This window comes from Myotis daubentonii, chromosome 2 (genome assembly GCF_963259705.1).
Source record: "Myotis daubentonii chromosome 2, mMyoDau2.1, whole genome shotgun sequence".
Classification (NCBI taxonomy): Eukaryota; Metazoa; Chordata; class Mammalia; order Chiroptera; family Vespertilionidae; genus Myotis; species Myotis daubentonii.
This window is the reverse complement of record NC_081841.1, coordinates 182039530-182055627: the sequence shown is the minus strand read 5'-3', so window position 1 is coordinate 182055627 and position 16098 is coordinate 182039530. Positions and strand designations below refer to the sequence as shown.

At 45.5% G+C, this 16098-nt stretch overlaps 1 protein-coding gene across 5 annotated transcripts in view; it reads right to left on the bottom strand.

Moving 5' to 3' along the window:
* Positions 1–15339, bottom strand: part of CLYBL (citramalyl-CoA lyase) — a 224912-nt gene extending 209573 nt beyond the window's left edge. For all 5 annotated transcript variants that reach the window (XM_059685033.1, XM_059685034.1, XM_059685032.1 and 2 more), the window contains exon 1: positions 15249–15339. In XM_059685033.1, coding sequence (XP_059541016.1) covers positions 15249–15307 — 59 coding nt within the window. In that variant the 5' untranslated portion in view covers positions 15308–15339. The remainder of the gene's footprint in view (positions 1–15248) is intronic.
* Between the last annotated feature and the right edge of the window lie 759 nt (positions 15340–16098).

Here is a 16098-nt window from a genome sequence, read left to right as displayed (position 1 = left end):
GTGGAAAACAGTTTGTTGGTTGCTCAGAAAGTTAAACATAAAATTGCCATATGACCCAACAATTCCATTCCTACACCCAAAAAAACTGGAAACAGGTACTCAAACACTTGAATGTTCATAATGGGACCATTCACAATTGTCACAAGGTGGAAACAACCCAAATGTTCATCAAATGACGAACAGATAAAGAGAATATATTCTATATCTACAATGGAATACTACTCAGCCATAAAAGGGAATGAAATACTAATAGATTCTACAACATGGATGAGCCTTAAAAACATTATGCTAAGTAAAAGAAGCCAGTCACAAAAGGCCACATACTGTATGATTCCATTAGATGAAATATCCAGAGTAGGTACATGCATAGAGACACAAAGCAGACTGACTAGTGGTTGTCAGGGGTGGGGGGGAGGAGGGAATGGGGAGTGACTGCTAACAGGTACAGGATTTTCCTTTGGAGTGAGGAAAATGTCTTGGAACTAGATAAGGATTATAGTTGTACAACACTGTAAATGTACTAAATTGTACACTTTAAAATGGTTAAGTTATGTGCATTTTACCTCAATTTTTAAAAAATGACTTAGGAGGGGTACAGTAGATATAAAAGAACCTTTTCCACAATGGTCCAGATGAGAGGTGACCATTAGGGTGGTGGCAGTGGAGACCAAGTGAAAGGGGCAGATCCAGGAGGTATATTTGGAGGCAGACTCAACAAATCCTGAAAACAGAATATATATGGTAATTAGAGGCCCGGTGCATGACAATTCATACATTGGGGGGTCCCTCAGCCCAGCCTGCACTGTCTCGTAGTGCAGGACCCCTCGGGGATGTCCGCCTGCTGAGGAGCGGGCCTAAGACAGCAGGTGGACATCCTCCAAGGGGTCCTTAGCGCTGCCGTGGGCCTGGCTTCTGGCTGAGCGATGCTCCCCCTATAGGAGCGCACTGACCACCAGAGGCAGGTCAGTGCGTGTCATAGCAACCGGCGGTTCCGCCATTCGGTCGATTTGCATATTAGGGTTTTATTAAATAGGATATTTATGCAGGCGGCATGTAACATGGGAGGCGATGAGGGAGGTGAGGCAGGCAGGAGGCAGCCAATTGGACAGGTACTCCAAAAGCTCAAACCTGAATCTAGGAGAGTGGGTGTGGTGAGCAGAAAAATGGCTCCCCAAAGAGGTCCATGCCCTAACTCCCAGAGCCTGTGAATACGTTCGGTTACATGGCAAAGTGGAATTAGACTTGCAGATCAAATTAGGATTGCTAATCAGCTGCCCTTGGGATGGGAGATCAGCCTGGATGATTTGGGTAGGCTCAATATAACCACAAATGTTCTTAGAAGTGAGAGAGGGAGGCAGAAGACAGAGAACCACAAAGATGGCAGCAAGAAAAGAATTCAACTGGCTTTGCTGGCTTTGGAGGCAGAGAAAAGGCCACGAGCCAAGAATGTGGACAGCCTCCAGAGCCGGAAAAGGCAAGGAAATGGATTCTCCTGTGGAGCCTCCAAAAAGGAACACAGCCTGTGGAGACCTGCTTCAGACTCCTGACTTCCAGAAGTGTCAGATAATAAATTGGTGTTGTTTTAAGCCTCTCGTCTGTGGCAATCTGTTACAGCAGCAAGAGAAAACTAATACCATAGGGAAGCGTTGACAACTGAAGGGGAAACTCAACAGACCTGGCAACAGATGGGGTGTGGGTGGGAAGGAGATGAAGGCATCAAAGTCAACGCGGACTTCTGATCCTAGATCACCTTAATGAAGAAAAGGTGGCAAGAGCCATTAGGAGGCTTGGGGCTTCAGAGGAAAAGGGAGACAGGGCTGCTGTTTGAGAGGGCCGGGGAAGGATGGCTTCCAGGAGGAAGTGGCATTTGCAAGGAGCCCGGATGAAATGGGCAGAACCTGAAGGATAAGGTGGGAGAAAGCGTGTGAGCAAATTAGAGGGGGAGAGGGCTGAGAGGGTACAAGGAACAGTGAGCGTTCTGGTTAAACGGCGAGAGGTGAACAGCACTGGGAGAGATGTTGAAAAGGTGGGCGATGGGTGAGAAGGCCTGTGCATAATACCCTGAGGGATCAAGACTTCATGCAGCAGACAGCTGGAGGACAGCAGGGAATTTGCACTGGGTAAGGGTCTGATAACACGATTGGAATCCACTTTAGCAAGCTTAGAGTCAGTAAGAAGTGAGGAGTGTGTGGGTGGCAGTGGGGTGGGGGTAGGTTCTAAGGCAGGGGTGGGCAAACTTTTTGACTCGAGGGCCACAATGGGTTCTTAAACTGGACTCAGAAGAAGGAGGTGCGGCTGTGTTTCCCGGCGTTGCCATGTTAACACTGCTGCTGGTGAAGGAGCGGAGGGGAGAGCAAGAGAACCCTCCGCTCTTTCGGCTCCGCGGGCCGGATGGAACAGCCGAACCGGCCCGCGGGCCGTAGTTTGCCCACGGCTGTTCTAAGGTAATACTTCTCTCCAGTCTCAGGCATGTCAGCAGGTCACCTGGTAAACCCTGGCTGCTCTACAGCACCAGGAAGACACTGATGCTCCAAATTCACAGCCTGGGCCTTTGTCCAGAGGTAGGGGGTGGAGGAACACCACGAGCCTCTCTATGCCCACAGTTGCTTCCCTGGTAGAGGAGAAATTCTCTTTACTGGCCCACCTCCTCTGCAGGTAAGGCATGTACAGAAAGCATTCGTTAAAACGTACTATATTTGAGTGGGTATACACATGACATTAGCACATGCTGGGTTCCTCACATTCACTGGCTCACTAGGTGGACTGCTGACCACGGGCCCTCAGAGCACTGTGCTCCAAGCACTGGGGCATCTGTGGGTCAGCATGAGGCCACTAGGAGGGCAGGAGAAACACAGGCTGCCACCTGAACTGGGAGCTTGAACAGAGCACCTGGCAGCAGCCCCTGATGCAGGGAGAGCAGTGACGGAGGCACCTCTGACCTGGAGGACCTAAAGGATGAGGAAGAATAACGCCCAGACAAAAACACCTCCCACGGCGGCAGGAAGAGTTCAAATTACCTGAGTGCAAACTGCACCCTTAAGTTTGGGGGAGGCAGAGCTATGATCTTCACTCTCTGGTCAAACAGAGCTGAAAGGGACCAAAATAATTCAAAGCTCAAAAAGCCATGTTTGGTGTTTCTGAATTCTCCAAATTCCTTTCAGATTATGGAATGCAAACTGGAAGGAGGCATCTAGTCCAGCCTCCTTGTTTTAACTGTGAGAAAAATAGAGCTCAATTTAGACAAGGCCCTTGAACAAGGTCAAGGACCAAATGTAGGGTCAGCACTGGACTAGCACCCCACAGTATTTACCCAGGATCTTCCTGCTTATGCCAGAGAATTAGTAACTTGATTTTGTGAATGGTTACTCCTTTTGAAATTTGTAAGAAAAACCTGAATAGCGCCAATAGGGATATTAAACCAATTCTGATTTTTAGGACCTTGAATAAGTTTCTACTTAAATCTGTACTAAAAGCATTTTCCTGAAGACAGAAATCATACTCATTGGTATAAAGATGTTATCACCATTTCAAAAACATCCATTTTCGATTCTAAACCTTAGCATCACGTTTCTGAGCCATAGGGTGGAAACAATCCAAATGTCCACTGATGGATGAAAGGGGGGGAAGGAGGGGGAATGAGGTACATACACAGAATAAAATATTATTCAGCCTTTTAAGAGTAAGGAAATTCGGATACATATAACAACATGAATAAACCTTGAGGACATTATGCTAAGTGAAATAAAAGACATATATTGCATGATTCCAGTTATATGAGAATACAGAATAGTCAAATTCATAGAGACAGAAAGGAGAACAGTAGTTGCTGGGGTTGAGGGGAGGAGACAATGGGGAGCTATTGTTCAATGGGTACAGAGTTTGTTTACGATGATGAAAGAGTTCTGGAGGTGGACGGTGGTGATGGTTGTACAACAATTAAAACAACTTAATGGCACTGGACTGTAGACTTAAAAATGGTTAAACTGATGGAAGTATGTTATATATATTTTACTACAATAAAAAGGGTACTAATCCTCAAAAAAACTATCTTAAATACTTCATTTCCTAAATTTGTTGGGTGTTTTTTTTTTCATTCAGCAAATCTACACTTGACACTTACTATGTGCCAGATAGTATGGTATAAAGGAATAAAGGTTGGGATAAACTGGCCAAGTCCCTGCTCTCGTGAACATTTTGGGGGGTGGGGGTAGGATGCAGACAGACTAACAGACAAATGTACAATGTCAGGTGGAAGTGAGTGCAATGGAAAAATCATTTGGCAGAGTGAGGGAGAAGAGAGTGCAGAGGCTGATGGGGGGAGGGGTGCTATGATTACAGGGTGGCTGGGAAAGAATCCTCCCATGAGTAACATCTGAGCAAAGACCTGAAGGGGCAGAGTGCTGCAGGCAGGGGACCCAGCTCTGTAAAGGAAGGGGTAATGGGATGGAGCAGGTGATAGGAGGCCCGGAACACAGAGCCACTTCTTGTTTCTTATAAACTTTTCAAAGGACAGTCGGTTAGTACAGAAGTATTTCCTCTACCATCTATGTGTCTTTCATTTGTGGTAAAAATGATCAGGAAAACCAACTCCTATACCTTATGCTAATAGGCATGTTTGTAAGGAGACAATTTACATCTCCCATTGCTACTAATTTACATCTTCCATTGCTAGAGCGCCCTCTAGTGTCTCTGTATGAAAATAGCACTTGGCTTGAATTTTTTTCCCCCCTTAATTTTTTTTTGTATTTGGCCCAAAAATAAAGAGGGCATATCCTCCCTCTCACAAAAAATACTGAGACTAATTAAGGAGACGATTTAAGTGTGAGTGCTTTAAAATAAGCCTGCACTACTTGTAAAGTGATACAATGTATATATGCGCAATGATGTTTTTAAATGACCATATCAACTTTAAAAAGGTTCAAAGAGAGGCCCTTATTTTAATAATATACAATTTTTCAGCATTGTAGAACTTTCAGTTAAACAGCAAACACCATCTACCACTAAACTGTGACCCTAATTTTACTGGGGGTGGCAAGTAGAATAATAAAGTAAAAAAAAAAAAAGGTGCTGTCTTTTAAAATTTTAAATATCCTGCACTTGCACTTACACAGCACTAGAGTGACTACCTTCTCAGTCAGAATATAGTGCAGAGAAACTGTTAAGACAGTCTTGCCCGTACCAAGCGTCCTGGTGAAATAGAATCCTTGCTGCTCACGGAAATTGGCTTTGTTCCTTTGTTATGAAATCTGGCGCCTTTGTTAATACAAAAGCCTAGCTAAGAGGAAGATGCTACATGTGGTGTAGCTCTGAAGAGAACTTGCAGGAAAGGTAAAACTTCATGGCTGTTTACAGAAACACCTTGTAGCTACGTCAGTGTGACAGCCGAGGCCTCAGAGGGAAAAGCCACCAGGGGCTGACAGCCGGGGGAGGGGTTCTTTCCAGGCCTGGAGCGGCCGGCTGTGTAACCAACAAGACAGTCTGCTTCCTGTACTGTGGGTAGGTCTGCTGATGCCAAGGAAAATGGGCAAATAAGCCTCCACAAAACATACCGGAATCCAGGTATCTATCTCCTGAATTTCTGGAGGGTGATTTGACAACAAGCATCTAAAGGCTTCAAATGTCCATACCCACTGATCCAGCAAGTTCACATGCAGAAATTTACCTCCAAGGACACAAGTAAGGGTAGCCAAATTTGGGTATAGCGACACTTATCTCTGTACTTCTAAGAAAAAATAGGAAATAGACCAAATGAACAACTGTGGTTATACACATACAAATACAAGTATGTATGAGAGTTGTGGAATAATAGTGAACATCAGTGATCCAAGTTAACATTCTAAACTTTAACCAAAACATAAAAGCCAAGCAACTGCCCAGCCAGCATGGCTCAGTGGTAGAGTGTCAGTCAACCTACGAACCAGGAGGTCACAGTTCAATTCTCTGCCCGGGTTTCGGGCTCGATCCCCAGTGTGGGGCATGCAGGAGGCAGCCGATCAATGATTCTCACTCATCGTTGATGTTTCTATCTCTCTCTCCATCCCCTCCTCTCTGAAATCAGTAAAAAATATATATATATTAAAAAATCACAATACCAAAAAATCATTTTATAAACTCAAACCCATTCTTTGTTTTTAAATTGAATTTACTGGGGTGACATTGGTTTGCAAAACCATACAGTGTTCAAGTGTACAACTCAATAAAACATCATCTGCACACTACAACATGCGCCCAAAGCAAAGTCTCTTTTCTGCCCCGTTCCCTGCCCCCTCCCACCTTTGCCCACCTCCACCTACTCCCCACCCCCTTTCCCTCTGGCTATCACCACACTGTTGTCCATGTTTGTGTGAGTATGTGTGTGTGTGTGTTGCTTAATCCCTTCACCTTCAAACCCATTCTTGATCAAAACTCTAAGCTGAGATGACTTCAGCAAAATTGCAGAGAAAGGACCTTCAAAAATCCTACCCTCCAGAAAAATAATAAAATATTTACCAGCAGTGTCAGAATCAACTTTTTTCAGAACTCTAGAAATTAACCAGTCTTACAGCAATCTGGAAGCATTTACTGAACATGGATGAACAGCAAACTATGTGAGTTTTTTTAACTTACCCTATGCCTCCTCTCCCCAATTTGATGATAGCCTTGAAAATCAACAGCCACAATCACCTGAAAACCTGCAGCCTGGCAGCCACTGGAGGAGGCAGGGCAGGATTAGAACTCTTTCGAAGCCCCATTCCCAGAGAACTGTCACTATTTGAGCTGTCTGGTGGTTCCCTGGAAGACCCCACTTGCAAAATTGACCTTACTTGGAGCTCAAAAAGTGAAAACAGCATTTTCTCTGAGGGCGTTTGTTGAAAACAATCAGAAGCAATTATCTAACATCACAGCTACCTGAGATGGTGGTTAAAAATTGGTGCAAAAACAGACTAACCAAAAAGCTTAGTAGGAAAATCTGGAGAATGAGATATCCATAGTAAATCTAAAATGACATGCACAATTATAGGGCTGCTGCTAGCAGATTCACTTTAAAAGAAATACTAAGGAAAGTTCTTCAGGCTGAAAATAAGTGATCCCATAATTCAAATTCAAATTCTCACACACACACACACACACAGCAATATGTAATTATAAGACACAGTATAAATGCATATTTTTGCTTTCTTCTCTTACCTAATTTAAAAAACAAAGGTATAAAAGAATACTGTATAAACTGTATTGTTAGGCCTTTAACATACAGAAATGTAATATATTTCCCAATAATAACACAAAAGAGGTGGGTGGGAGCAAAGATGTACTGGGCTACAGAAATGGCACCAGATGGCAACTCAAATCCACAAGAACAAATGAAGAGAATCAGAAATAGATTATTATAACAAATATACTATAAAGTATCCTATCTAATAAAAGAGAAACATGGTAATTAGCGTACATCCGCTACCCTTCCCATTGGCTAATCAGGGCGATATGCAAATTAACTGCCAGCCAAGATGGCGGCCGGCAGCCAGGCAGCTTGAAGCAAACATGAGGCTTGCTTGCTTCAGTGATGGAGGAAACCAACATTCCACGCCTGCCTTGCGGGCCTCTGAGTCTGCAGTTTGAAACATTGTTACAAATATAGAAGCTAAACAAAACCCCAGAAACCTGCTTTCAGCCCACGGGGATCTCAGAGCTGGAGTTGATACAGTGTTTCGATTATAGAACACAAACAAACCAGATACCTGCTTTCAGCAGCACAGGCCTCAGAGCTGGAGCCAGAGCTAAAGCTGGCCCAGAATAAAAAAAGAAAAAAAGGAGCAGTTGGGAGCTTCAGTGATCCGCCAGCCTGAAAACAGCCCTCAGCCCTTCACCCAGACTGGCCAGGCACCCCAGTGGGGACCCCCACCCTGAAGAGTGTGTGACCAGCTGCAAGCAGCCATCATCCCCTCACCCAGGCTGGCCAGGCACCCCAGCGGGGACCCCCACCCTGATCCAGGACACCCTTCAGGGCAAACCAGCCAGCCCCCACCCGTGCACCAGGCCTCCATCCTATATAGTAAAAGGGTAATATGCCTCCCAGAACCGGGATCAGCATGACAGGGGGCAGCGCCCAAACCCCCTGATCGCCCTGTGGCTCTGTGTGTGACAGAGGGCGGGGCCACAACCTCCCTATCCACCCTGCTCTGTTTGTGACAGGGGAAGGCGCTCCAACCCCCTGATCAGCCCTGCTCTGTGCCTGATAGGGGGGAGCTCCCCAACCCCCTGATCGCCCTGCGGCTCTGTGTGTGACAGAGCGCAGCGCCCCAACCCCCTGATCAGCCCTGCTCTGTGTGTGACAGGGTGCGGTGCCCCAACCCCCCCTCCCCCCGACGGGCCCTGCTCTGTGTGTGACGGGGTAGAACCATAACCTCCCCATCGGCCCTGCCCTGAGTGTGAGAGTGGCGGCGCCCCAACCCCCTGATTGGCCCTGCTCTGTGCGTGACAGGGTACGGAGCCCCAACCCCCCCTGATGGGCCCTGCTCTGTGCGTGACAGGGGGCAGCACCCCAACTCCCCTATCGGCCCTGCTCTGTGCGTGACAGGGGGTGGCGCCGCAACCTCCCCATCGACCCTGCCTTGAGTGTGACAGGGGGCGGTGCCCCAACCCCCCAATTGGCCCTACCCTGAGCGTGACTGAGGGTGGCATCTCAACCTCCCAATCTGCCCTGCTCTGTGCATGACGGGGGCGGCACCCCAACTCCCCAATCGGCCCTGCTCTGAGCCCGACCAGGGACTGCACCTAGGGATTGGGCCTGCCCTCTGCCACCCGGGAGCAGGCCTAAGCCAGCAGGTCGTTATCTCCCGAGGGGTCCCAGACTGCAAGAGGGCACAGGCCGGGCTGAGGGGACCCCCCCCTTCCCCCCCAAGTGCACAAATTTTTGTGCACCGGGCCTCTAGTGTGTGTGTGTGTGTATATATATATATATATATATATATATATATATATATATATATATGTTTATATATAGTATGTGTGTATGTGTACTTCCATCTTCTTTCCTATGTTTCTTTAAAAGAGATAAAATTATATAAGTAATAACTACAACAATATATTACCAAGTTTACAAACATATATAAATATAATGTGTCTAACAATAATGCCACAAAAAAAGAAAGGGGGACAAAACTATATAGAAGTAACATTTCTCTATCTTCTAGAAGTAAGTATAAATCAAAAGTAGGTTCCAATAAACTAAGATATATATGGTAATGTACAAGCAATGAAATATTATCCAGTCATAAAAAATGCTTAAGTTCTGATACATGCTACAACATGGTTGAATCTTGAAAACATTATGCTAAGTAAACTAAGCCAGAAATGAAAGGACAAATATTATATAATTCCACTTAAATGAAATATCTAGAAAAGACAAAGTCAGAGAGATGGGAATAGATTAGAGATTACCAGGTACTGAAGAAGGAGGAGTTATTGCTTCATGGGTATAGAATTTCTGTTTAGAGTGACAAAAAAGAAATTGGAAATAGAGAGTGGTGATGGTTACACAAGAGTATGAATTTAATAATGCCACTAAGTGGTACACTGAAAATGGTTAAAATGGCAAGGCTATGTCTATTTCACCACAATTTTAAAAAATGTATATGGTAAGCCCCCCAAAAATGTATATGGTAACCACTAAAAAAAAAAAACCCACCAAACTTTAAAGACAGTTAAAATATCATTTAAAAAATTGAAAATATTACATTAGAAAATATTAACTTAAAACAAAAAAAAGCAGCAAAGAGGGAATAAAGAAACAAAAAGGACATGAGACATATGTACAGGGTGGGGCAAAAGTAGGTTTACATTGTTTGTATGGACAATGATACAATAATTAATAACAATACAAGAATAAACTGTGTTTTGCATACTCACAACTGTAAACCTACTTTTGCCCCACCCTCTATACATGTATGAGAAACCAATACCAAATAAACACATTACAACAAAGGAAAACTACAGACCAATATCTGTCATGAACATAGATATAAAACTCTCAACAAAAATATTAGCAAATAAAATCCAACAATGTATAAAAACAGTTATAGCCCCAGCTGGCTTGGCTCGGTGGATAGAGAGTCAGCCTGCAGGGCCGTGTGATTCCACCTTCGGCCGTGGTTTATGTTGTTGCTGGGACACTGTCGGGCCCCGAGTCTGGTTAACTGCACACTTGTGTTTGCATTCCACACCCTGTATGACAGCAACTTTGCAGAGTGCCCTCTTGCACTCTGGGACCCCTTGGGGGATGTCAGAGAGCCAGTTTCGACCCAATCCCCACAGGCCAGGCCAAGGGACCCCAGCTATCAGAGGGACACCCCCCTCCCTCACTCTGCAGTTGCCCTTCGAGCCGAGGTGCTGTCATCCCAGGTGCAACCAGCCGGGGAAGGACCACGGAAGGTTGGCTCCAGGGCGTGTCCAGCCTGTCTCGCCCAGTCCCACCCCGCCAGCCACCTTCTAATTATTTTCCTTTCAATGTGCATGAATCCGTGCACCGGGCTACTAGTCTAATGCAATAAGAAAGGAAATACAAGGTATACACATTGGGAAGAAAAAAAACACCTGTCTTTGTTTGCAAATGACATGACTATCTATGTAGAATTAACAAAAAATAATTCATGAAATTAATAAGTGATTATGGCAAACTTGCAGGACACAAAATTGATATTTAAAAAGTCTATTGCTTTCCTATATACCAGCAATGAACAATTGAAATCTGAAATTTAACACACAATATAATTTACTATAGCACCCTCAAATATGAAATACTTAGGCATAAACCTAACAAAACATATACAAAATATATGTGCAGAGAGCTATCCAACTCTGATGAAAGAAATTAACATTTCAATAAATGGAGAGACAGTCCATGTTCAAGGATTGGAAGACTCAGTCTGTTAGGTTGGCAATTATTCCCAACTTAATCTATGGATTCAATGCAATCCCAAACACATCTCAGCAGGCTATTTTGTGGATGTCAACAAACTGATTATAAAGTTTATGTAGAAAGTAAAAAGATTCAGAATAGCCAACGCAATACAAAAGAGGACTTAAGTTGGCAGTCTGACACCGCCAAACGTCAAGACTTAATATATAGCTACAGTCATAAAAACAGCATGATATTGGCAATAGGCATATAGGTTAATATAACCGAATACAGAGGCCAGAAATAGACCCACACAAATATAGTCAACTGATCTTTGACAAAGGGGCAAAGGCAATTTAGTGGAAAAGGATAGTTTTTTCAACAAATGGGCTGGAACAATTGGATCAATATGCAAAAAAGTGAATTAGATGAACCTTACACCTATTATAAAAATTAACTCTAAATGGACCACAGACCTAAGTATAAAACACGATACTGTAAGACTTCTAAAAGGGGATGTAGGAAAAAATCTATGTAACCTTGGATTGGAAATGAGTTTTTAAATATAACACCAAAAGCATGATCCATGAAAGAAAAAACTGATATGCCTGGCGGTTAAAAAAAGAAAAACTTCTGCTCTATGAAAAGCACCATTAAGAGAATGAAAAGACAAACTACAGACTGGAAGAAAATATTTGCAAAATATATATTTGATAAAGGACTCATATCTACAACAGGAAAACAATGCTTAAAACTCAACCATAAGAAAAGAACCCAATTAAGAAATAGGAAGAGCTGAATAGATACCTCACCAAAGATACACAGATGATGCTCAACATCAGCCAATTTCAAGTTAAAACAAATTAACATATTAAAACAGTAACATATCTATTAGAATGGCTAAAAAAAAAATTTTTAACTGACAACACTAATTGCTGACAAGGATACGGAGTAACAGAAACATGGCCATCATAGTTGGAATGCAAAATGGAATAGCCACTTTGGAAGACAGCTTGCTACTTTCCTACAAAGCTACATATAGTCTTATCATACAATCATACTTCTAGGTATTTAGGCAATTGATTTGAAACTTATATCCAAAACCTGCACACGAATGTTTATAGCAGCTTTATTCATAATCAATAAAAACTAGAGGTAACCAAAATGTCCTTTAATAGGTACATCTATACAATGGAATATTATCTATATATATATTTAAAAGCCTAAGCGACCGGCTGACCAAACAACCGGTCAACTGTTCACTATGATGACACACTGATCACCAGGGGGCAGACGCTCAATGCAGGAACTGCCCCCTGGTTGTCAGTGTGCTCCCCCAGCCAACCTCCCTTGACCAGCCAACCTCCCACGGTCCCTCCCCCCAGCCGGCCAGGCTGAGGGTCCCCACCCATGCACGAATTCATGCACCGGTCCTCTAGTTCAGCAATAAAAGAAAATGAGTTATCATGCCACAAAAAAAGACATGGAGACTCCTTAATACATATAGCTAAGTGAAGGAATGCAATCTAAAAAGGCAAAACTACAGGGTGGGCAAAAGTAGGTGTACAGTCGTAATACAAGTAAGTAATACAATAAACAATAAATAATACAAGAATAAACTGTGTTTTGTATACTCACAAACTGTACCTACTTTTGCCAACCCCTGTATAGAAACAGTAAAATGATCAGTGCTTGCCAGGAGTTTGAGGGGGGGGGGTGGATGAATAAGTGAAGCACAGGTGAATTTTTAGGGAAGTAAAACTATTCTGTATGATACTGTTATGGTAGATACATGAAATTATGCATTTGCCATAACCCAAAGAACTTCATAGCAAAAAGAGTGAGCCTTAATGCATGCAATTAAAAAAATCATTTGGGAGGTAGGGGGATCCCAGGAAAGAATGCAGACGGTGACAAGAGAATCTAACTGTAGTACAAACATATGGAACGACTTCATTGAAGGGGATGGGACAAAAAGGCGCTACCCTAACTGACTTTGGAAATGAGTAGAGCCTGTAAGACTAAAGGGAAAGGAACCGCACGTAAGCACTGTAGTCTAGTTGGTAAAGTCCCCCCGCCCCGATGAAGTATAGTCTAACAATTCAGATACGGCTATGAGAGTACAGTGGGGCCTTGACTTACGAGTGTCCCGACTAACGAGTTTTTTGAGATTCCAGCTGTCTCTCCGCTGATTTTTTGCATTGAGTTGATAGAGTAATTTGAGTTAACGAGCTCCTTAACAAGCTCGGTCTCAGAACGAATTAAACTCGTAAGTCAAGGCCCCACTGTATGCTGAAATTAAACAATTAAGTAACTAGATGGCTATGGTGGGATCCAGGTTTCTCACTGTTTGGAGTGAAATTTTACAAATAAGCAAGGGAGAGGCTAGAATGAGCCAAGTAGTAACGGATTAGAACTGGAGGCTACAGGGTGTCCAAATAAAATGTCTACACACTTTAACACCTGATAGCTCAATTTTGAAAATGAAATGCATTTTAATAAACACTGCCTTTATAATTATTCAAAGTGTGTGTGTGTATATATATATTTGGGGGGGGCACCCTATATATGAATTCATGCTTAGCCTAATGTAGATACAGATGGTTACATATAGAAATATTTGTAGATGCGTGAATCTGCATGGGCTGCTACTCACACACATGTCATTAACCCCCTCTATCAGGTAAGGGGGGTTGATGGAAAAGGTACCCTAATAATAGCACACCTAGGAGTGAAAAGCTATGCTTCCCCAACTTGAGGGCAGAGTACATAAATTGAGCAGTGGCCACAGAGAGCAGCGGGGCTGGAGACAGGCTGGGCAGGGAAGCATCAGACAGCACTGCCACAGGGACAATGTTGGAGGGATGGGAAGAGGAGTCAGGAATGGTTCCGGCCCGTCAGCGATGGTGCTGATGCTCTAAGAACCGGAGGAAAAGCCAGCAGAAGCATACAGTGCTCTTCACCTCCATGAGCACTGGCTCATGCGACCGAACTTGGGTAGAAATGAAGACTTCTCTAAGCAGGCTTTCCTAAGTTGACGTTTCGCGCCTTCACTTCTCCCATCCCCATGTGTTCTGAAGCCACCAGGACGGGAGGGTTTAGCTCAGGGGGTAGCCTCTGGAAAGCAGCCTGCGTGGAGGCCTGCAGCTTGGGCCGTGGTGGGGTGTGCAGGTCTGTTGAGAAGGAGCCGGTGCTAACGGAGGTGAAGAGCACTGTTTGCTGAGCACCCAGCACCTTAGAAGTAGGTGGCTGCGTGTGGTCACTGGACCCTCTGTTGAACAGGCCCCTTCATAGGCCAGAGAAGAGACTTCCTGGAAGGGTCTGCACATACACCTCAATGACTCCTCTGGTTCCTGGGCCGGACCCTGAGCCCGGGGCCATGTCCCAGGCCTGGGTGTAGGAAATGGGAAGGGGGGATGCATTCACCTGGCCGGTCTTGGCATGGGACCCTGCTGAGTCAGGAAGCAGGGAGCAAGCAAATGCAAGCACCAAACTCTGAGCCTCAGTTTCCCCATCTTTATAAACAAGTCACTGGGCTTCACATGGTGGCCAAGGAAGCAAATGAGATAAGGTGTATCCAGGCACGTGGTAGACCAACGGTTCCCAAAGTGTGGTCCGAGGACACCTGAGGGGTCCCCGAGACCCTACCCTCTGAAAGGGTCTAGGAGGGCTTCCCTTTTCCAACAAGTATCTGCATTTATGTGAGATTGGAATTTCCTTGCAAATTTCCCCCAGAACAGCTGATATGAGAATTGTCCTTTATTAAACCAAAGAGGTTTTCAAAAATATAAAACCATGCCACTCTTCTTACTTTAAATATGTGTGTGTGTGTAGTTATAGTTATAGTTATTTATACAGTAATACTAATGGGTTTGTTATTTTTAAATAAATACTTTTAAAGTGTTTCAATTCCTCATATACTAAAAATCAAGATACGAGCAAAAGCTCTTAAGGGTCCTCAATAATTTTTCACGTGTAGAGGGGTCCTTAGACCGAGCAGTTTGGGAACCGCCTGCGGCGCACACCGGGGGGTGGGGGGTGGGGGGTGGGGGAAGGTGCTCCAGTTCCCTAGGTGAGCAGCTGGGGTGACGCCGGGCCCCTTTACGGAACCTCCGCGCGTTCACCGCCCGCATTAGCGGGGAGGCTGGTTAGTTTTCCGGGGCTGACAGACCGAACGTCTGCACCCACGTTCCAGGTCTGCACCCACGTCCCACAGGGAGGGCGAGCAGGGACGACCTTGGCAGACAGAGGTCGGTCGGCGCACGGCGGCGCCCAGCGCTCCAGCCCCGCCGGGGCGCCCACCAGGGCTCGGGAAAACCCGTCGGGCCGCGGGCTGAGCCCGGCAGAGCGGCGGGAAAAGGGAACCTGCACTCACAGCCTCGGCAGCGCCGCCGCCGCTCCGCGCGCCGCCCTCCGCAGCAGACGTAGCGCCATCTTCCCCGCGCACGCGCCGCGCCCCGCCTGCCGTCCCCCGGCGCCCCGCCCGAGGCCACGCCCCTTGCCCTCCCCGGCGTGGCCACGCCCCTCAGCACCTCTTCCCTGGCCGGGCTCAGGCTGCCCCCGACCTCCCTGCCTCTCCGGCTTCTCCGCGCGCCCCGCCCAGCCCTGCCAGCCGCGCTCTCCCGGCTGCGCACCTGCTCTCCGCACCTGCCCTGATCAGACCTTCCCCGGCAGAGCTGCGGGTGGCTCCTTCTGGAGCAGGTTTTCTGCTGACTGAATCCAACTCTCCCCGTGCTTGTGGGGTTTTCAAGGCGGCCATTGACACACCTTGCATTTTCTAGCCAGAACAGGACACGTTTTCTAGGAAGGTGGTGTTTTTTGTTTGTTTGTTTTAAATATATTTTATTGATTTTTTACAGAGAGGAAGAGAGAGGGATAGAGAGTTAGAAACATCGATCAGCTGCCTCCTGCACACCTCCTACTGGGGATGTGCCCGCAACCCAGGTACATGCCCTTGGCCGGAATCGAACCTGGGACCTTTCAGTCCGCAGGCTAACTCTTTATCCACTGAGCCAAACCTGTTAGGGCGGAAGGTGTTGTTTTTGTTGTTAAAAAATACTGCCTTAAAAAGTTTGTGAGCGTCACCATATGCATGCCTTGGCTAACAATCCATTATGGGAAGTAACTCCAGCGGTTCTCAACCTGTGGGTCGCGACCCCTTTGGCGGTGGAACGACCCTTTCACAGGAGTCACCTAAGACCATCCTGCATATCAGATATTTACAT